General features: G+C 44.5%; 2 protein-coding genes and 1 long non-coding RNA gene across 3 annotated transcripts in view; 2 read left to right on the top strand and 1 right to left on the bottom strand.

The window, feature by feature from the left end:
• PIGO (phosphatidylinositol glycan anchor biosynthesis class O) overlaps window positions 1-1359 on the top strand; it is a 26891-nt gene extending 25532 nt beyond the window's left edge. Inside the window, exon 12 of the transcript XR_004746056.1 lies at window positions 1348-1359. The gene's annotated coding sequence lies outside the window, so the exon portion shown is untranslated. The remainder of the gene's footprint in view (window positions 1-1347) is intronic.
• Window positions 1-21233, top strand: part of VCP (valosin containing protein) — a 22147-nt gene extending 914 nt beyond the window's left edge. Inside the window, exons 2-17 of the mRNA XM_035309527.1 lie at window positions 4023-4134; window positions 4522-4694; window positions 6866-7008; window positions 8636-8766; window positions 10422-10553; window positions 10925-11027; window positions 12847-12980; window positions 13247-13382; window positions 14890-15002; window positions 15640-15804; window positions 15903-16025; window positions 17015-17227; window positions 18464-18772; window positions 19690-19845; window positions 20196-20350; window positions 20762-21233. Coding sequence (XP_035165418.1) covers window positions 4023-4134; window positions 4522-4694; window positions 6866-7008; window positions 8636-8766; window positions 10422-10553; window positions 10925-11027; window positions 12847-12980; window positions 13247-13382; window positions 14890-15002; window positions 15640-15804; window positions 15903-16025; window positions 17015-17227; window positions 18464-18772; window positions 19690-19845; window positions 20196-20350; window positions 20762-20867 — 2404 coding nt within the window. The 3' untranslated portion in view covers window positions 20868-21233. The remainder of the gene's footprint in view (window positions 1-4022; window positions 4135-4521; window positions 4695-6865; window positions 7009-8635; window positions 8767-10421; window positions 10554-10924; window positions 11028-12846; window positions 12981-13246; window positions 13383-14889; window positions 15003-15639; window positions 15805-15902; window positions 16026-17014; window positions 17228-18463; window positions 18773-19689; window positions 19846-20195; window positions 20351-20761) is intronic.
• On the bottom strand, window positions 3307-6142 carry LOC118155897. Its single transcript, XR_004746057.1, has 3 exons — window positions 5938-6142; window positions 5728-5830; window positions 3307-3491 (listed from the first exon to the last, which is right to left on the bottom strand). It is a non-coding gene; the product is annotated as an uncharacterized LOC118155897 (long non-coding RNA).

Genomic DNA, 21233 nt, shown 5'->3' with positions numbered 1-21233 from the left:
CCTTTTGCAACTCCCGGAATTCAGACATGCTCGGTCCTACCGAGACGTGCTCCAGTGATCGTGGCAGAGCTGGAAATGATAGGCCAAAGACCCCCATTTTGCAGCTGGCCGAGGTGAACGCTGCCTTTAAAAGAAATGTCCGCTTTCTCAAAGTTATCACCACCACGTAGGAATCGACAGAAGTTACTCTGCAACGAGAGTTGCACCTCAGCTGCAATTCTGGGCTCAGTGCCGCTGGCAACCATCTTGCTGAGCTGAGCTTCAGCACTGCGAGAGCCACCAGAGCGTGGTTTCTGAAGAGGTTCTCGTTTTCATGTGCCTACCTGCCTGGCACAGTGTTTGAGAACTTGGCGTCTCAGGCACGGGGATGAACTCACTGCTTGGTTGCCCTGTATGTGGCTGCAGTCATCAGAAACATCAGTAGTTTGCTTTAATGGATAAAATGCTTTATGGATTTATAATACCGACCTGGGGAAGGCAGTTCAGTCTGTAACATGGATGTTCAGGGTCAGGATTGTTAGAAACTACTGCCAGGTTTGTCACAAAAAAAAGGTTCGTGAGGACGTGGATTTAAAAGGCCCACCAGCCTCCTGAAGGCCTGATTGTTTTCACTTTTCATTGCTGAAGCTGGAATCGTTTTGAGTCAGGGACTTTTCCACTATATATTTACTGCAGACTTGCAGGAACATCTTAGTTCCCTAGTTCATGGGGATTTTTGGAGATTAGTGCTTGTTTTCAGAAGAACTGCTTGTCAGTAATTATCTTCTGCCCTCTCTTCATATTGTCTGCTGTAACGCTTAGCCTTTGGGCGTTACTGTGTGCTGATCAGGGAGTGCTCTGACAGAAAAACATAGAAGTGTTAAAAGTTGTTAAAGTGGCCCCCTCCCCTTCCCAGTGTAAAATGAATGTGTTGGGCTGCTTCGCTGAAAGAAAAGGGGGCTAAGAATGGGACCCATCCAAATAGGAACCCATTTTGGGGGGCTTCAGGGCTAGTACGTGCTTGTTTCAATTTTATTGATGTCTTGTGCTTTACGTACAAGTTTGCCCATTAGCTGTGCAGGGGATTATGTCCTCACTCCTGCCCTCTGTCTAGGGGCAAGCTTTGAATTTCCTTTTAATCCCCAAGTAGCTCTAAACAACGTTTTGTGTTCAGTTTGTCTCTTTGTTGAGTCAGTGAAAGAAGTGAGGGAGAAGAACAGTGTGTGAGGGAGCTGACATAAGGGATGAGTTGCGGAGGTGATCTAAAGAAGCTGCAATTTCTGACAGAAAACTCATTGGGGAGCTTTAAAAATTACTTAGGTTAGCTGTCTGCCTTGACCCCTCAGTGAAGTTTACCAGCATGCATAGGAAAGGTGGCAGAAGAGGATCACAACCCATGATTTAGGCTTTCCAGCTTAGTATTTTCAGTTGAGGCTCTCCTCCCCTGCTGTGTAGATGTTGTCTGAGTATGGCTGAAGGGCGCAGACATATTTTGCTCTGTCATTTCAGTAAATGCATGAGGAGTCCCCAGGAGAGGTGCAACGAGGGCAAATGGTGATGGTAATGTTCTCTGCTGCTCCAGGAAGACTCTGTCGAAGTCCTTAGACTTGTCTGCAGGAGAAACAACATCACCTGCCTGTGTAGCCGTCATGTAATTTCTTAATACTTTTGGTTCTTTGTCGGCACGACTCTTAGGTCAGAGAACTGAAGCTGAGCCCAAGTGTTTAGGTATCTGTGTGCTGCTTCCAGGATACCTTTATTCCTTTCTTAATGCCCCCACGTTTTTCGATTGCTTTAAGTGCAGTAATGTACTGATAGCATTGATCCAGCCATCACTTCTTACTTAGGGAACTGCAGATTCAGTTCTTCAGTACTAAAACTTTGTTTTCATGTTCAGCAGAACTAAATATACCTCTTGCTGTGCACTGGAAGATTGCTGAACTTTTTTTTCCCCTCTAATTCTTACACAGCTTTTACCTCATTGAAAGCTTTAGTCAAAAAGCTTTTTCTTGTTGCTCAATTCCTCTTCCATTTGTTTTTCTCTGGAGTCCCAGTCCATTTTTTAGGCTGCATTACAATCTCTGTGTCCTGAGGGAGAGCTAGGTTTCAGTGCCAGTTTATGCAGCCAAACTCTGGCAATGGTTTCTTATCAGAAGCTCTTTGGATCCGCATCTCGTGTGTGGAGGGGTATGAATTGCACTCAGCCTCTGAACTAAATGGAAGTATTGTTACTTGCTGGTGTCCCCTAGTTCAACTTTTTAAATGCACCTGCTAAATTAATTTCCAGTGTCCAGGAGCTGATGCAAGGTCCTTACAAGTAGTTTGTGATTTCTAACCGCTGTTTTAACTACAAGATGCTATCGGACCTGACAGTTTATTTCTTCCAGTTTTCTTAGTGCTGTTAGTTTTTCATGGAAATCCCAGCCCTTTAAGGACTCTCCTAATACCATGTTTTAGCTTGAAGATGAAATTTGTGAGCTTCTTCCTGATGTGTCCAGCAGACTTCCTTGTCTCTCCTTGGGTTTCAGGAGTGGATGTGTAACACTTCACATGCTCATTGACGATGTTAATTTCTTACCTATTGCACTCTTAATGAAGAAAGGGAAAAGGTAACTTGGCCAGTGCTGGCAGTCCTGGAAAGACATGTTTTACAACTCCTTGTTTTGTTTGCTTAAAATAAGGTTGTCCTCATTTGCAACATGTTTCCTGTGCTACTAGAGCTTATGCAAAGCTTGAAAACCTTTTGGAAACAAGCTGGCTGCTCTCATAGACTTGTATTGTTCCCCTGTTCTTTTGAAGCCTCAGAGAGAGGAGCCAATACTGCACAGTCTGTCTTGGAAACACTTCTGTCTCGAGGGTGTGAGGGGTACCTCAGGTAACATTGCTGGAGGTATGTCACGCCTCTAAAAGATGCAGTGAACACGCTAAGCAAAGCTCTGCTGCAATGCGCTGTGTTCATGCTGTGCAGCTGCTTGCTCTGCCACTTCCACTCAGGGTTGGATTTCTTCTGGTTATTTTGTCCCTCAAAGAGCTAAAGAGACCGGAGGGTGCAGCCAGCACGGCTGTCCTCAGAGCTTCCTGCTCTCTGCTGGTGCTTGCTGCTCACTTAGGACAAAGACAGGTATTCTTTAGTTGTTTGTTTTGTCTCGTTAGGATCAAGCCAAAGTCTGCATCATTTTCTGTTATGTCCTTAGATGTTGGCACTTGTGGACTACTTTGAGAAAGTAGTCAGACGCCTATCAAGGGAAGTTCCAACAGTCTCTTACTGTTTTGATTGGCTGATGTACAACTTCCAAGACCTTCTTGGTTCAGATTCATTTTTTAATGAAATGAATAATTTGCTGTATTAGATTTTGAAGGAAATTATTTAATCTGCCTTTCTTCCCTTTCCCTGCTGTTTGTTTTGCTCGATTTTTGTCGTGACAAATGAATTATCTGTCACATTTCTTGTGGTGTAGTGGGCTAGAGCTGCTGTGACTCCTATGAAGATGTCGCAGGAAGGTGCTCATATCCTTAAAAAAATATATATCACATTTTTACTGAACACTTGGATATTTCTACTGGCTTTCTGGGTTTAACTAATAGCCCATGACAGGCTAAACTCTTACAGCTCTTCCTGTCAGGGGAGCTGCAACATTGTGCTTTAATTCCCCTATTTATCTGGGATTTGTCACCAAATAGACTTAAACTTTTGTTTCGGTTGCAGTGGTTACATGTGATTGCAGATGAGTCTGACTAATTCTTTTAGGCGAAACATCTTAGAGTCAGCAAGATCTCTCTGACCACTTCTTTACACAGATAGCTTCGCAGCTAGTTCCATTTGAGGCTGGTCAGGTAGTTAACATTTACTCACAGAAAGCATTCTGGTTTGAACACCTGAAGCAGGTGCCTGGGAAGAATATTCTCCTTTGTCTTAGAAACAAGTATGGTTTTTAAAAGACGTGACAACAAAAACCTATAGGAAACAGAGACCAAAGCAGGGGGGTGGCTGGAGAGGGAGTAGTGGTATCGCTTAGACTCATAACTTGTGTTTTCTTCCCCAGTTCTAAAGCAGATGACTTGTCGACTGCAATTCTGAAGCAGAAGAACAGGCCCAATCGGTTAATTGTTGATGAAGCCATCAATGAAGACAACAGTGTTGTGTCACTATCCCAGGTGCGTCATCAGGGAAAATCAAAGCATTTCATCTGGGTAGTACGCAAGCTGTTGCTGTATGTTAACTTGAAATATAACTTTGCAACATGAATCCAACTATTTGTATAGGAAGCTGCAGATGTTACAAGCGAGGGAGGTGGGTTGTCTTGTTTTCGAGCACTCTTCCATGCTAAAATATATTTTGATGCTGAACTTTAAAGATTCTGTTGAGTTTAAGCCCTTAGTCTGGCTTTAGGATTAGCTCATGACCAGTGCAGTGGGATCCTGTGTCTTTGTGGATTTAGTTCACGTCTTCCAACATGTAATTCTCCAAAGTCAACTAACTCTCATTCAAACGTGAATTTTTGTTTTGTCAAAAGTTTGCTCTAATGTTGTTGTTGTTTATAGGCAAAAATGGATGAGTTGCAACTGTTCAGAGGAGATACTGTTCTGCTAAAAGGAAAGAAGAGGAGAGAAGCAGTCTGCATTGTTCTGTCAGATGATACCTGCTCAGATGAGAAGATTCGCATGAACAGGGTTGTTCGCAATAACCTGAGAGTGCGCCTGGGTGATGTGATCAGGTGGGGACTGCTTTGCTGACTGTTGTGTGTCCCTGGGTCGTCTAAATAACTTCTGCAGTGGCCCTGAATTCATTCAGTCAGTAACAGAGACAGGATCTGCAGGAAGTATTCTTATGTCTTCCACAGGAGACCTTAAAAATATTTTCAAGTGCATGGCTTACATCAGGGATCTCAGTTAACTTTTGGGTGTGTTTCTGTCTGTGTACCTATTGGGGTTAATAATAAAAAACAATGCTAAAGATTCTTGAGGTCTCTTCAGCACTTTCATGGGCCCAGGTCCTGTCATGAAATTGAATAGTTTAACTATTTTTGTCAGTTTTCTTCCCAACTTTACATTGTCAGATGAACTCACAAATTTTTCGCATCTGAATTTCTGGTCTCTATGCCATTAACAGTGGAGGGCATTAAGCAATATCGTAATTGATCTCACAGTATCTAGCTCAAGCATGAAGCTGCCCTGTGGCACACAGAAGTTGAAACTTGGTAGGAATGAATGACAGAAACATGAATAACTTGAATACCAAGATTAAAAATCCCCAAAGGAAGTTATATTCAGGTTATTTCAATTCTTGTTATAAAAGTAATTTTTGAATTAGGAGTGCTTTACAAGTGGTAATTTTGTTGTGCAACACTTGAAGAAAATAGTGAGAAAACATTGAAGTACACATCATGAATTACAGAAAACAGTTTCCATTCTATGATAGGAGTAGGGCAAAACTGCCTGAGCACTTCTGAAATACAAAAATGCTAATTTGCAGGTTTAAATATGGAAAGGCTGACAGCTCCTCCTCCTCCTGAACATCTTCCTAATACAGAATATCCTATATGTTCTAGGAAAATTGGAACCTAGTTTCTGGCACTTCTCTTCCTGTATTGATACCTGGATTAATCTTTAAATGTAAAATATGTTTCATACAAGCTTTGTAGAGGGGTGAGGCTGTACCCTAGAAAATGCAAGTTTTAAACACTGCCAGAACAGTGGAACAGAACAGTGCTTTGACCCAGTCCTTGAGAAGTAAAGGTGAATTCTTACCTTAAAATGATATGAGGCTGCTGGTGGAGTCTTTCCTAGTGTGGCAATTGAGCCTCTGCCCTCCCCTCTTCTGCTGGGACTGTGTCTATAGTGGTTCTCAGCCCTCCAGATGCATTACATTACATTAGCTTTGTTTAAGGGTCAGAGAACTTTGACACCTCTTGCCTTCATAACTTTTTCTTGCTGATCTTTAATTACTTACTGTCTTACCTTCTGTGGCCTGGTCTCTGCCAAAATACAGATTCATGCATTAATCACTTCCTGCTTGTGGTCTGCAAGCTCTTTTCCTTCTGGGACAGTTGATCTTTTCCTTTACCCTTTTCCTATATCCTCTGCGTAAAGCATGTGGTAAATGAATCTGTTAAGAGCCTAACAGAGAGGCCTATAAAAAGTAGTAAGCTCAGTTGCAGTTCAGTGTAGGCTTTTCTTAGCAAAAAAGCTTTCTGCCTCTCAGCTGCAGCTCGATAACTCAGCTATCACTACGGTAGGCTGTTTGCCTACCCTGTAAAATCACAGCTGTGGTGTTTACTTAAAAAGCGGAAAAGCGCCTTAGGACTTTAACCTAAACGTCATCCTCCACGATGTGGGATTGACGGATGCCTGGCCGCAGGCCAATTACCACTGATTGGTACTTTGAGAGCCTTTGGTCTGAATCAGGGTTATTGGCAGCAGGGGCTCTATTCCTTGTTGTAAGTTAAAGAGATGAAGGAAAAAAGTTACCCCCAGCTCCCTTTCTCTTATTGTTGGTTCAGCAGTAGCTCCTTGTTGAAACAAAAATTAGCTTCTGATTCTTTCAGGTCTTTTGGCTGCACTAGTAGTTTCTGAATTTGCCTTGGGGATGGTAGGGGCACCCTGGCAGAAGAGCAGAAGTAGGAAGAAGGTCTGAAACTCCCCAGCAGCCTGGATAAGGCTGAGAGTAGTGAAGAAAGACGTGTTGTGAAGCACATGGTATTTCTGCTGGGCATGGTATTTACCTTGTCAGCATTGAAATGTTCTTAGGCAGGTGGGAAGTCTCAGCACACATTTGGAGAGTCCTTTCTGGTGGTTGTGTTGGAGTGGGGAGGGACATCGCTGCCTTTTCCACACTCAGGTATAAGTCGAGGATGATGTGGGTAACTGGAGTTTTCTTCTGTTGCAGCATCCAGCCCTGCCCAGATGTGAAATACGGCAAACGTATCCATGTGCTGCCAATTGATGACACAGTAGAAGGGATCACAGGAAATCTGTTTGAGGTCTATCTCAAGCCATACTTCCTGGAGGCATACAGACCCATCAGGAAAGGTAATAACACATCTTATTGCAGTCCTGATGATGCTGATTGTGGTCTAGTCCTGAAACTGGGTAAAGAGAATTTCTGGGGACTTCCACAGATCTCAACAAGGCATCAGACTGTCAGAGTGAGATTTTACTTGTTCTGATTCAATTTTCCCTAATCTTCAGAAGAAAGGGTAATATCTATTACTGGCTGGCACAGCAGCATGAGTATTCCTTTTTTTTTTTTTTCTTGCTACATTGGATGGGAGTGTGTTAGAAGACTCTTAGGTAGAACTTAGTTTAATAAGATTCTCTCCTATCTTGCTACCACTTGAAAGGATTAGGTGTTTGCCTGTGTGTTCATTAATTGGTTGGATAGAGCAGCTGGCACTTACTAAGTTCACTTCTTCAGAGTAATTAAATTAATAACTGTGACAGTGCTTAGAAAATGGAATGCACTTTTAGAGCTGAGCTAGTAGCACTTCTGCTGGAACAAGGAGGTCCTAACACAGTATAAACACAAGCTGAATGAAGTTTTCCAGCCCAGTTTAGCCAGGAGTCATAGTCAATATTATGTATTATTCTCCTTCTGGAGACAAGCAGTTACTGTAACTAATAGCAACTTATTATAACCACTTCCAAATGAGATTTTATTATGTTAGGGCTTTTTGCCTCTTCCCTGGTTGCTTCTAGTGCTTCTGGCTAGAGTTTTCCCTCTTCGAGGCAGTAGACAGGAATACGACATTCAAGGTTGCACTTCCCATGTCTCTGTGAAGATTGGAACAGCCACTCCAAAAGTCACTTCTTTGGAGCAGTAATAGCAAAAGCAATATGCACATGGTGTCTAGAGAGAATTTCTCTAGTGAAACAGTCAGCTGTTGCTGTGCTTTAGCACAAGGCACTATGAGTCAAAATGGGACAGTTTGTGAGCTGATTGAAGAAACCTGTTTTTGGGATCGGGTCTCATGTTGCTCTGCAAACTTCTTGAAAGCTTTTTGTATCTCAGGGTGGTTTGACATTTCAGTCTGGCTTTGGTTTCTCCTGTCTCATGACTTTTCACTTGTGGTTGCACCATTTACTGTCTCTGGGCTGTACACTGGAGGCAGGCACCTATTTTGTAAAGCAATAGCTAGTTTCTAAAGGAGACAGGAAAAACTTGAGCACCTTACTCCTGGACCCTATTATTGGCCTGTTTCAAAAAGATCGGGGCTGCTTGACTTTAGTTTGTGCCTAGGTAGCTGATCAAACACAAATTGTAAACCAGTTTGAACATGTTTTTTCTTAAACTACATCTAAATTATTTTTAGGAAGTTTTTTAATAAAATTGTTCCAGACCAGTTGAATTGGAACTGAATGGGAAATAAATGTGATTAATTGCCTTTGTTTGGTATTTAGGCAGAGATTTCTTTTCTCTTGTTTTCTGTTTGTTTCTGGATGAAATTTGAAAAGTTTAACTGCTGCAGATCTGAACAGTGCTCTGGTAGTCACACAGTGCATGCAGCTCTTGAGTCTAAAATGTAGAGCAGTGTTAAAAATGCCAGTGGCATATGCATGTGTAACCTACTTCCTTATCCTCTATGGCTGCTGGTAGTACAAGGGTTGACATTTTGCAGACGTCAGCTGCAGCAGGCTACTGAAATGTGGGATTTTCCAGGTGACATCTTCTTGGTGCGTGGAGGAATGCGTGCGGTGGAATTCAAAGTGGTGGAGACAGATCCAAGTCCCTACTGCATAGTAGCTCCGGACACAGTGATCCATTGTGAAGGAGAGCCCATCAAACGAGAGGTAAGTGGAATCCTGCCACGCAGTTCTTGTCCTGAATCCACTCTGTCCACTGAAATCTGTTTCTGTGACAGTCCTGGAGAGCAGCAGAGTTGCAGTTCCTGGTTTGCTATTTTGGGTATTGAATGTTCTGGTTAGGAACTCTTGTTTCAGGAGATGAGCTGCTGCTGAAAGTAGTGGGAGAAATGTGTTTCCAGCATCTTTCCGCAAACACTGAGATAAGACTAATGTTTAGGTTTGCTGAGAAAATGGTGCAATTTGATAGCAGCTAGTTTTTTTGCATCTGCTTCCAGGTATGTCAAGCTGGACTTAGATGCATCTTTTAATCCCAAAGTTCTGTTGATCCACAGCAGGGAGGACTTAATGTGTCTCTAAATTTCATACCATGTGAAGAGAGAGAGAGATTAATGCTTTTTGAATGAGAAAGTTGAAGTCTCTAGAGAGTTTTGTTTATTTTATTTCAGTTCCTTAAAGTGTCTAGCCTTGAGTATCGCAAGTTTAAGGCAGCTTGAGTTACTTGTCTGTCAGGAGTTGGCCACCTTGCTTTTGTAGAGTAGGAAATTCCAGGGATATGAGCTAAGGTGGCTGTATGCCTCATGAAGTTGCCTTGTGAAAAATTCATCTCTATTTGACAGCTGTGAGGCACTGGATGAGTCCTGTTGTGGCTCTTCAGGACACAGTAGAGGCATTTAGGAGCAAGTTCAGCCAAGGCCAGCAAAACGATGAATAGCTGGAGGTCAAAATAAATGAAGAGAGGCTGGGAGAATGGCTTTATGCTAGAGAAGGGAAGGTGAAGGGGCAGGCTTTCTGGCAACTGTCTGATGGAAAGGTGTAGATGACCGGGTTCTTCTGAAGGTTGTGCCTGGGGACGGAATTAGAGACAACTGCAGAAGCTGGGTCAAGGGAAACTCCCAGCTGATGTTAGGAAAAATGTTTTCGCAAAGCCTAGAGAGAGGAAAAATCTCCAGCTCTGGAGACCTTCAGTGCTTTACAGAGTCAGGCTCTGAGCAGCCTGCTTCACATAGTAGTCCTGGCTCCGTGGGGCTCTGGCTCAATCCCCTCTGAGATTCCAGGCTGTGTTATTTTATGATTTTATTGTGGTCTTAGGTTACGGATAACGAAGGCCAGTAGAGATTTCAACACCCATGAGCAGAATGATTGCTGTAGTAGGGCTGTACTGGAAGAATTAGCTACAGCTGGTCTTATCCGCATGTCTGAATTTCAACGTTCTCAGTTAGTTTGAGTCAGCATCTGAGAACTGTATGGTAACTAGGGTTTTTCAAGTACTGAGAAATGTTGTTTGCAGTTTAAGGAATAAGTATATTTTATGCTGGGCTTCGTTGTCTGTTTTTACTGGTTAAAAACACCAGAAGATCACACAGCTTGTTTTCTGCTTGAGTCTTTAGCAGCAGAGGCTGTCACCCAAGAGGCCGGGTTTCAGTGAGGTCTAGGTACATGCAGGTAATTCCCATTGTATATCTGGGAAGTCAGAGCTACGAAACAATTGTAGAAGAAACCAGGAAGTCTTGAAAGTAAGCATCTCGAAACAGCAAAGAAGGAACAATGAGCAATAGCCCATATTCCTGGTTCTGTAAACTGGAAGGGATTCTTGAACTGTTGTCTTCACCCAGGTATTTAATAATTTTCCCTCCCGGTAGGATGAAGAGGAGTCACTGAATGAAGTGGGCTATGATGACATTGGTGGCTGCCGGAAGCAGCTGGCTCAGATCAAAGAGATGGTGGAACTTCCCCTCCGACACCCAGCACTCTTCAAGGCCATAGGGGTGAAGGTAAGCATGTGCATGCTGCAGGTTGCCTTTGCTTTTGGCATTGATATAGGAGGTTTATGACTTATGGGAGGGAAATAACTTTTTTTAAAATGCTGGTATTAGGAGACTTTTTCCTTACATTTTAGACACAGATTAAAATGCTGGCACTTGTAAAGCAGAGTGATGCTTTGAATCATCACTGTCAGTTACTGGCAAGGTTTTGTTTGTGTGTCATGCAAAGTAGTCAGGGTGTTGACGGTTGGATGGCAGTTGTTGCATGAGCCTGCATCACAGTCTTGGACTGGCTTTATCCAGTGCTTGGAGTACACTGTGAAGCCACTCAGGTGTTCAGATACTAGCTTACCACCTAAATACCTTGCCTCTGTCCCCAGCCTCCACGTGGCATCCTGCTGTATGGTCCTCCTGGCACTGGTAAAACACTGATTGCCCGAGCGGTGGCCAACGAAACTGGAGCCTTCTTCTTCCTGATTAATGGTAAGCTTGGTGTCTGCTTTGGACCCAGAACTGTGTGGTCATTCTTTCAGCTAATGGTAGTGAATGGTTTAGATAAGGCCACCTTATAGACACCTCTGTGTCCTTGACATCCTTTCTTACCTCTTTCAAGTGCCCCACTGAGGACACTTAGAGGCCGCTTGTGCAGATGCATCTGTCATAGTGGCACTGTCCTTAAACTTGATTGTTTTGTAGCAGTGGTTGAAAGACAGTTTTGTGATGTGGGAATTTGGAGTCTGTTTAGCTGAGTGTTCATTTATGTTGGTAAGGGCAGAGCTAGGAGTGAAGCAGTGAGATTATTCTTTGTATATGGGCATAGAACACTCATTTCTGTTGCTGCCAGCATGTTTTCTTCAGAAAAGAAGCTGGTCTGCGCTGCAGTTCTTTTTCCTTAAGTGAAGCACAAGACTTCTTTTGTTTCACCTAACATTAAACTGGGAGGAATGTCCCCGAAAGCTACTTTGGAACTTAGCTAGAAGTGACAGGACCTCATATTGTTTGATCTCACCTGGAGCAGTTGAGGTAGATAATGGTTTATGGCCACTGAAGACCAGATTCTGAATTTTCCTCACTGCTTTTCTGTCCCGTTCTGCAATCAGTGCTGGAATAACCAAAAGTTTGTACTTGAGGAGCGCTGCTCTTCCTCCCTGATATCTATCAGATCCATGAAGGTGAAAGCAGTGGATTGTACAGCACAGCATAGCAGAGACCAGCAGTAGGGAACTGCTTTGCTTTTTATCTCAAGATGTCAGAAGTAAATGGGCTGTTCCTAACCGTATGTCACCCTTGTCATCTACTTCCTAAGTCTGTGGAAGGTGTCACAGTATGCTAATAAGCCAGCCTTTTCTTTAGACACTTGTACTTCTGGTGCATAATAAAAGTAGCGCTCATTGTCAGAATTAGTGATGCGTTCTCTGTGTGCTTGGCCTAAGCCTGCAGCTGCAGGCAGTGCTGTAGGCAGAACTGGTATGAATCGGTGAGTTACTTGAAGTGAAACTGTGTGGTAACTGCCCACGCCACTGGCTCTGCAGCTGGTTCACTTCAGTCAGCTGTAGCAGCTTTACATCCTGAGGGTGAGGTTTCTTTCCCTCAGATCTTTTAGAAGCAGCTTGCTTTCTCTTCGTGACCACTCCCATCTTCATGATGGAAAAATCTAAACAGAATAGATACTCCCCTAAACATTAGGGTCAGCAGTTGTAGGAAGTCTCAGGGGATTGTTGTTGTTCCTTCTGGGGTTGATGTGTGTTTACTCTATTTTTTTTTACACTTTGATGGGACGTTGTGATATTTTTTTTGGCAGGCTTTTTTTTTTTCTTTTTAGTTTTATTTTAGTTTTTGAACTCAGTTATAGGATCATGTAGAGGTAAATGTGTGCCCATGTAATGCAAGCTGAAGTCAGCTTCAGTATCTTACAGCTTTTTCCTACCCTATCCTGGTAATTTATCACCATATAATTTGATTGCTTCTCTTGCAAGCTAGGACTGGCATTAACAGTGTGTGGTGGCACGTTACAGAGAAGCTCTGCAAGTGTGAAATAGGGTAAGGAAAGAGGCAGCTAAAGGTAGCTCACTGACTAGCACTGCATTCTGTTAGAGTAAACTGAACACACCAGAATAATGATAGAATGTAATTCCGCATTCTGTTCTTGCCTGTTCAGCTGCAAATTTAGTGAACTTGGTTGATAGTGTTTGCTTTGGCTTGGAATATAGATACTCCCATATAAATGTATTTTAAAAAATCATCTACATGCCTCGGGGCTAGCTGTGTCTCTTTGGGGTGCCACAATGCTGCTATTTTTCAGGTCCTGAGATCATGAGCAAGCTGGCTGGTGAGTCTGAGAGCAACCTGAGGAAAGCATTTGAAGAAGCAGAAAAGAACGCTCCTGCCATCATCTTCATTGATGAACTGGATGCCATTGCTCCTAAGAGAGAGAAGGTAAAGATAGCCTGTAGGAGGTAAAGAAGTGTCTGTACACCCTTTTAGTTAGCAGCTGGCATGAATCTCTTGTCTGCGTTTAGGGTAAAGCAGCAGTTAATGCTTGAACTCAGTCAGGTGTGAGAAGAATCTTCTTCACAATGCTTGTTAGCAGCTCGTGGCTCTAATGTCCAAATCCTGTGCTGTAGAGCACAGGAGCTGGACGTTAGAGTCTAATAATTGTTTTGTCTCTCTGTAGAGTCTAATAATTGTTTGTCTCTCTATAGACGCATGGAGAGGTGGAACGTCGCATAGTGTCTCAGCTGTTGACTCTTATGGATGGACTGAAACAGAGAGCACATGTGATTGTTATGGCAGCTACCAACAGACCTAACAGCATTGACCCAGCACTCAGGCGATTTGGTAACCAGGATTCTCAACTGTTTTCTGTATCACTGTGGTGGTTTTACCCTGATAGGCAGCTGAGCTCCTCCACAGCTGCTCTCTCACTCCCCCTCGCCTCAAAGGAAAGGCGAGAGAAAATACGATGGAAAGGGCTCAAGGGTTGAAATAAGGACAGGGAGATCACTCGCCAATTATCTTTATGGGCAAAACAGACTGAGCATAGGGAGATTAGTAATTAGTGCCTATCACTAGCAGATTAACACTGTGGAAAACTAAAAAGTGGAAAAGCAGACGAAAAACACCTTCCTTCCCATATCCACCCTCTTCTGTGTCCTCCCCCAAGCATTTTTTTCCCCCTTTCTTAAATCTGCTCTCCTAGAGGCACAAACAAAGTCACTTATTGGCTCAGATCCCTTTCAGAGGATCTGGAGCTGGCTCCTCTACGCCATGGGGCAGCTGTTGGGTTCGGCTCACAGAGGCCACCCCTGCAGCCCCCCTGCTACCAAGTCCATGCCATGTAAACCCAATACAATCAGATGCTTTGTTACAGACTATGCTTCAGGGGCCTTGGAAAGATTGAGCAGAAATTACTATTAAATGTCTTCTGTGTATTTCATAGACTATTGACTTGTGTCTAGCTGCTGCTTTGTAATTAATTTCTAGGCTTCTGGCCTTTGATATAATTTTCTGTTTTATTAAGTTAGAACTTGTAACAAAAATACTCTGAAATCGTGATAATCTCTATTAGGTGAGGCTAGCTCAGGACACACTGAAGGAGTAAAAGACTGCTTGAGGGGATGTGTGCACCTCAGGTTGCAGAAGAATTGTCTGATTTCCTTTTTAGTAATGAGGAATCTGGTAATTTCTAAGCTCCATGTTTTCAAAGTTCTACAGTATGAATGTATGTCTAGTGTATGAGCTGTTGGTAAAGTGTGTAACAGCAAACCAGTCAAACTTGCAGGAGAATGTGGCATCTTCAGTGTGCAGAGGCATGACTAGAGGCAAACAATAGGAGTATGTACCTAAATTAATACCGCAGTAATATATGTTACCTGCCTCCCCAGATGATGGGGCAGGTTTTTTCTTTCACAACTTGTGTTTTGCTGTAATGATTACTGTAGGAAATTCTAAAAAACTAAATAGGTCTCAGAATTTGCATACTCTTATACTGAACACAAAGGTGGAGGTAAACACAAATGCCTCATGGTGTGTTGGTTAAGGGAAGTATTCTTTCCTACAAATGAAGCTTGGAAAATTTTGCTAAACCAGTAGTACTCTGCTTCTTGTAGTCTTGAAGTCTAGTTAATACAGTAGTTCCACTTTTCCAAAATGGCTAAGGCCTTTCTTCCTTCTCTGAACTATGAAGCTATGCTGATAGATGCTGTAGAGAAACCCAAAACTCTGGCATTTTCTGAAATTATGTCTCTGTAGCTTGTCATTATGTTGTTCAGTCAGAAGAAGACAGCAACTGCAGCTTCTTTGGTTTGCAGAATCAGCAGCTCAACATATGTTTTGTACTCCCCAGGTCGTTTTGACAGAGAGGTAGATATTGGTATCCCAGATGCAACTGGGCGCCTGGAGATCCTGCAGATCCACACAAAAAATATGAAACTGGCTGATGATGTGGATCTGGAACAGGTGAGCAGAATGCTGTTGGGAAAGCTCGTCTCTGCAGGCTGACGTTAACTGGTGCTGTGTTTTGTGGCAGAGTTGTTATGGCTTTGATCGTATAAATGTAGTTGCTCATTTAGGACAATGTGAAACTGGGTGAACATGTGATCTCTGGGCTTCCTTCCAACTAGTTTACCAGTGACCAAAAATCCTCTCTCACTAGTTAAAAGTGGCATGGCTAAGAGAAACAACTGTGTATCAGTACAGTCTGTATGCGCCTTGCTACTGTCCTCCTGGGTTTGTTTGCTGTGGTTTTCTACTAGTAACCCTAAAACAGCTCTCAGGGAGGTGAGTGTTGTAGTGACATGGGATACCGCATGTAGTTGGTTCCTGTTATTTCTGTCCTGAATGAAGAACTCCCGTCTTGGGGTTACCGTTCTGTGTTGTGCCATCTGAATTCCAGTTACAGCTTTGATCTCAAGTGGGAGATGGAACAGCAGTGTCTCTGCCTGTTAAATATGAGGTGGCATTTGTCTCCTGAACCCACAGTGGAACACTGATGTTTCTGTCCTCCAGCGTTTCATTGCACCTCCGAGTGAGTCACCAGAGCATGCAGAGTGCTTGCTTGTGTCCCTGTGAGTCATAGTCAGTGCTTTGCTTTCAGGTGGCAAACGAGACCCATGGACATGTTGGTGCTGACTTGGCTGCTCTTTGCTCAGAAGCTGCTCTTCAGGCTATCAGAAAGAAGATGGATCTCATAGACCTAGAAGATGAAACCATTGATGCTGAAGTGATGAACTCGCTGGCTGTGACCATGGATGACTTCAGGGTAATGCAAGAGTGCCCCTTGCTTTTGTCTAATTGTTTATCTGAAGCATGTGAAGATGACGTGATAGCATTATTTAATGACATTTCTTCTAACGACAGTGGGCTCTGAGCCAGAGTAACCCTTCTGCTCTTCGGGAGACTGTGGTAGAGGTGCCACAAGTTACCTGGGAAGATATTGGTGGTCTAGAAGATGTAAAGAGAGAACTCCAGGAGCTTGTACAAGTAAGAGTTTACAGCTGATTTTTTTCTTAGTCAGCTTAGGTAATAATTATTCTGGTAAAATCCAGAGCCTCTTCATATTCCTGTCTGGACTGTGAACAGGGTAAATGCAGTTTTTATGATAACTGCTTGTAATGGACTGAAAATACCATGGTGTTCCATCTTAGTGAACCTAGGGAGAGGAAGGTGATGGGAAGCAGCATCAGACTTCCCTTAGTGGAGTGTATGGTGACATCTTTCATGGGTCTTGTGCTTAATGCAGAAATGCAGTAGTTCTGCCTCTCATAGGTGGCAGCCAGCAGTGGGGCCATTGCTGAGAGTCCTGTTACACCTATCTGCCAGAAGGTGAACAAAGATTCTCATGCAGTGAGCTTCCAAAGGGCTTTTTATTGGTGTTACCGTTGAGACAGGTGAAAAATAATTGTGAAGCCTTTTGTGAAGGGAGACAAAAAGTCATGAATGTCTGTGGAAACTTCTGGTGTCTGCATCAGGATGGCTTCTTTCTGATACATCCCTGCTCTCAGTTGTCACTGTAGAGGCAACCTGTCTGTGAGTTAATAATAAATAAATAGAAATCTAATTTGCAGTCTAATTTTCTGGTGTTAAACCATCACCTAGCTCTGACCTTGCTGCTGAGGATAAATGCTCACATCAGGCACCTTGCATGTCTCTGGAGGGCAGAACTGACTAGGTTGGATAATGAGCTGTTCCCTTTTGCTTCTGCAGGGCAGAACGAAGCTGGGGTTAAGTGTACCGGAAAACTACCCCAACTGGTGAACAGTTCTTAGGGATACATAGGTGTTTTAGGGCAACTTTACAATTGAGCTGTGGTGCTTTTTGAACCAGTTCTCATCTAAAATCTGTAGTGGCCCTGAGCATCAGAAACTTGTGTTTAACTCACTAGAAATCTCGGATACTGTTTCTGGTAGGAGCAAGGTGCAGGCCTATTCCAGCTCATCACAAGAATTCTTTGTTGCTGTTTCCTCCCGTAGTATCCTGTGGAGCACCCAGACAAGTTCCTCAAATTTGGCATGACTCCATCAAAAGGGGTTCTGTTCTATGGGCCACCTGGTTGTGGTAAGACACTTCTGGCCAAAGCCATTGCCAATGAATGCCAGGCAAACTTCATTTCCATCAAGGGCCCAGAATTGCTCACCATGTGGTTTGGAGAGTCTGAAGCCAACGTGCGTGAGATCTTTGACAAGGTAAAGTGTTTCTTCTGCTCCCTGTGCTACGTTTGTGCTGAGATACCCCCAGAACATGATCTCTGCTGTGCCTGTCTTACTGGCCCAGTTCTTATTTGTGTTATTTTGTGTGTGTGTGTGTTGTCCCCACTTGCAGTGTGAGCAGAGGCTGCTTTCCTAATGTTAGGGATTTAATCCTGTTTGGGAACATAGCTAATTATATGTTCTTTCTCCCACTACAATTTGCATCTTTTGTTAAAGAACGATAAATTAGCGAGTGCCTTAGCCATGAGGCTGGCATTAGAGTGACAGAAATATCCTCAACATGCCTTGAAAACTGACATCTTGTTAGCTATTAACTTCTACAGATTTTCAAAACATCTTTCAGGGTCTTGTCCTGCAATATGCATGGTGCAGAAAGGAGTTCCACTCCTGCTGCTCAGTTCCCTGTAGATAGTGTTGCCTCCAGTCCCACGTAGGGGTTACATTGGGAATCCTCACCTTTGTGCTCAGGGAAGCTTCTGGAGGAGCAAAGCAGGAAGGAGAATGAGAGGGGAAAATGCAGGTTGGAAGGGAACCTCAGAGGCCATCTGCTGCAACTGTTTGTCCAGAGCAGGAAGATAACGTGGAAATCCGGTTTGTGTGTTTGAGGTTCTCGTGTGTATTAGTTGATTAGTGCATTAGCATATTAGCAGCAACCAAGGATGAAGAATCCCTGACCTCTGGGCCTGTGTGCTAATGTTAGAACTCTCTGATTATAACACTTTTTTTCCTTATTTCTAACTGGAATTTTCTTTGCAGCAGTTTGCACCCATTTCCACTGTGCACCTCAAAGAAGGATCTGACTCCTTTTGCCTGTAATTACCCATTAGGTAGCTGAAGATGGACTGGATTTGCCCCTTCTATTTGATACGTTATGACTATGGATACCCCAGTGCCTACATAACCAACGGACATCCCCAGATCTTGCTGGGAGAGTTTAGTCCTGGCAGATTGGTTCCAGCTTTCCCTCTTGGTATTAGAGTTACCACACTGCTGCTTGCTCTACAACGTTCTCTGTTTTGGGGAAATTCACCTTGTTACTCAGAATTTAATTGAGGGTTTTTAGAGCAGCTCCTCCGAGCTGTCCTTGAGGCAGTAGTGCCCTGGTATACCTCTGAGCTGCTGTAATTTTAGGGTGTGCGTAGGGTGAAATCAGGGTGCTCCTTGCCTGGTGTTATTTAACAGGGACTAATTGTTTCTCTTTGCCTTGGTCAGGCCCGCCAAGCAGCCCCTTGTGTGCTCTTCTTTGATGAGCTGGACTCCATCGCAAAGGCTCGAGGTGGGAATATCGGAGATGGTGGCGGTGCCGCAGACCGTGTCATCAACCAGATCCTGACAGAGATGGACGGCATGTCCACCAAGAAGAACGTCTTCATCATCGGTGCCACCAACAGGCCGGACATCATCGACCCAGCCATCTTGCGCCCTGGCCGCCTGGATCAACTCATCTACATCCCCCTGCCTGACGAGAAGTCCCGGGTCGCTATTCTTAAGGCCAACCTGAGGAAATCACCAGTTGCTAAGGTAGGATCCGTGCCATGACTGTACCTGAGTTGGTTTTGCAGTGCCCTGCACGTGCTCCTCAGGAAGTGGGGACAGAGAGGAGTGCTGGGGACTGCTCCACACGCTGCAGAGCTGTGAAACCTTCCATCCCTGAAGAGTGGAAATAGATGGCAGAGATAGGGGGAGGCTCGAGTTCTAAAACAAGGTACCAACGCAGCTAGATATCAGTGTGTCAGCACAGCAGGTCTTTGTCGCATAGTAGAGTTCTGCCCACAGTGCAGGAACAGGAACGCCTCTTATGGCAAGATGGAGGAGATTCTTGTACTCCGAAAGAAAAATAAATGTAGAAAACGGGGGTGGGAAATGGAAATTGAAGAGGAACCATTGCAGTTAATTGTTGCTGAGCTCTTTCATAGGCAAGAGTTCTATCCCTTGCCTGGTGAGTAGGCAATAATGAAACTCATAGGGTTAATCAGAGGAAAGCAGGTGTCGAGTGTGCAAACTTTTTTAGGCCATTCCTACTTTGTTAAGTACTGCTGGGAAGGAAAGGTTTAAAGAAAGTTGCAGTATTACCCTGTCAGTTGACAGGAAGAGTAGAGGAGGTTGCTTGTCCTCCCCATCTCTGTTTCCAGCCTGTTTCGTTTGACTCCTAATGCTGAGAGCTGAGCAAATCACATCTGAACGTCAGCCTGCTTCTTCTTGAAGGTGAAAAGTGCAGAGGCATTTGTAGCCATGTAGCAGCTCTTTCTGTCAGTGGGGGGATTGTGGCCTCCCTTTGTGCGTGGTTAACTTTTACCAGAAACAAGAGCCTTAACAGCCTGTCTTTATAAAATTGATTAAAGTTAAGGCAGCGCCTTGGTACCATGGGATCTAAAGGCACTTCTTCGTCACCTGAGAGTGCAAGGTGTAAAGGACAGGCCTCTGCTGTTTTTCCCTAGGATGTTGACCTGGATTTCCTAGCTAAGATGACCAACGGCTTTTCGGGGGCTGACCTGACAGAAATTTGCCAGCGTGCCTGCAAACTGGCCATCCGCGAGTCCATCGAGAGTGAGATCAGGCGAGAGCGTGAGAGGCAGACCAACCCTTCCGCCATGGTGAGCGGGGCACTCAGCTTTCCCTGCTCATGAGCGAGGCAGCCCACCTCTACCCGTGGGTGAGGGATGATGCGTTCCTCTCTGTAATCCTCAGATGAGGACGAGTAGGCTCGGCACAGAGCGCTGAGCTGGAGCACTTTGTTCTCTTCTTGTGGGAGGGTGAGGGCCTCCTGTTGTGCCTCATCGCTGGCAGTGCTCAGAAGGCCCCTGCTGCAGCTGTGACTCAGTCTGCTGCACCATCCCTCCCTAACCCCTGCCTTGGCGAGTATTGTTGCATCCTGACCCGGAGGGGGGCTGTGGGCGGGTGTCGGGCTGCCCACAGCTCACCTGGGCCCTCTGTCCCACTGCAGGAGGTGGAGGAGGACGACCCGGTTCCTGAGATACGCAGGGATCACTTTGAGGAGGCCATGCGCTTTGCTCGCCGCTCTGTCAGTGACAATGACATCAGGAAATACGAGATGTTTGCACAGACTCTACAGCAGAGCCGTGGCTTTGGCAGCTTCAGGTAACCATGAGGGAGGCGGGGAAGGCAGCGTGGCTCAGCTAGCCCAAGAAGCAGAGCACTGAGCACTGAGGGCAGCTTTGCTGTCCTCTGGGTAACAATCCCCTCTTCCGCCGTGTTTTCTGGTTCCCCCCAGTGTGTACAGCAGCCAGCTGAGCACACAGTGGTACAGGCTGTGCTGCAGGTCAGTTGTAGCTGCTCTGTTAGTGCTCCTGAAGCCCCTCAGCCCATTTTCCTTTAATGCAAGCAACATCTGGCAGCAGTGTAAGCCTTTGCATGACCTCCCATAAGGCTTCACCACATTTCTCCCTGCCCTACTTGGCACCCGGGAGCTGGTGTGGAGGGAGGGGATTGTGTTGAGCTGTGAGGAAGCTTCTGAAGAGCATCTCTCCCCTTTTTCACTGCTGCCTGCAGGTTCCCATCAGGAAACCAGGGAGGCGCTGGTCCAAGCCAAGGCACAGGAGGTGGCAGCGGGGGCAACGTGTACAGTGAAGACAATGACGACGATCTCTACGGTTAACTCGCTGTCCTCATTGGACCAAACTCCAAATCAGGCCACGTTGTACAGGGAAAATCCAATGTTCAGTGGACTCTCGGCTTCTTCATTCCTCAGTCAGAACAGTGTAGCTGCACGTCAGACTTTGTACAGGGAATGTTTTCTGCAAACACACAAATACAGACCGATGTTCAGTTGGGAGGCAGACAGTGAATTAACAAGGAGGGGAACTGACTTAATTTCTGAGAAATTTCTGTTCTAGTTTATGTGGCAGAATCAGCAGCTTTAGCAAAGGGTACAACGCTAGCCTGTATTAAAAAAAAAAAACAACAACAACAACAAACACAAAAAATAATTAAAAAAAAATAATAAAAATCCCACAATACTCTA

The sequence above is a fragment of the Oxyura jamaicensis genome, chromosome Z (assembly GCF_011077185.1).
Source record: "Oxyura jamaicensis isolate SHBP4307 breed ruddy duck chromosome Z, BPBGC_Ojam_1.0, whole genome shotgun sequence".
In the NCBI taxonomy this organism is placed as follows: Eukaryota; Metazoa; Chordata; class Aves; order Anseriformes; family Anatidae; genus Oxyura; species Oxyura jamaicensis.
Note: the sequence above shows the minus strand (reverse complement) of the source record. Positions and strands in the feature narration are given on the sequence as shown.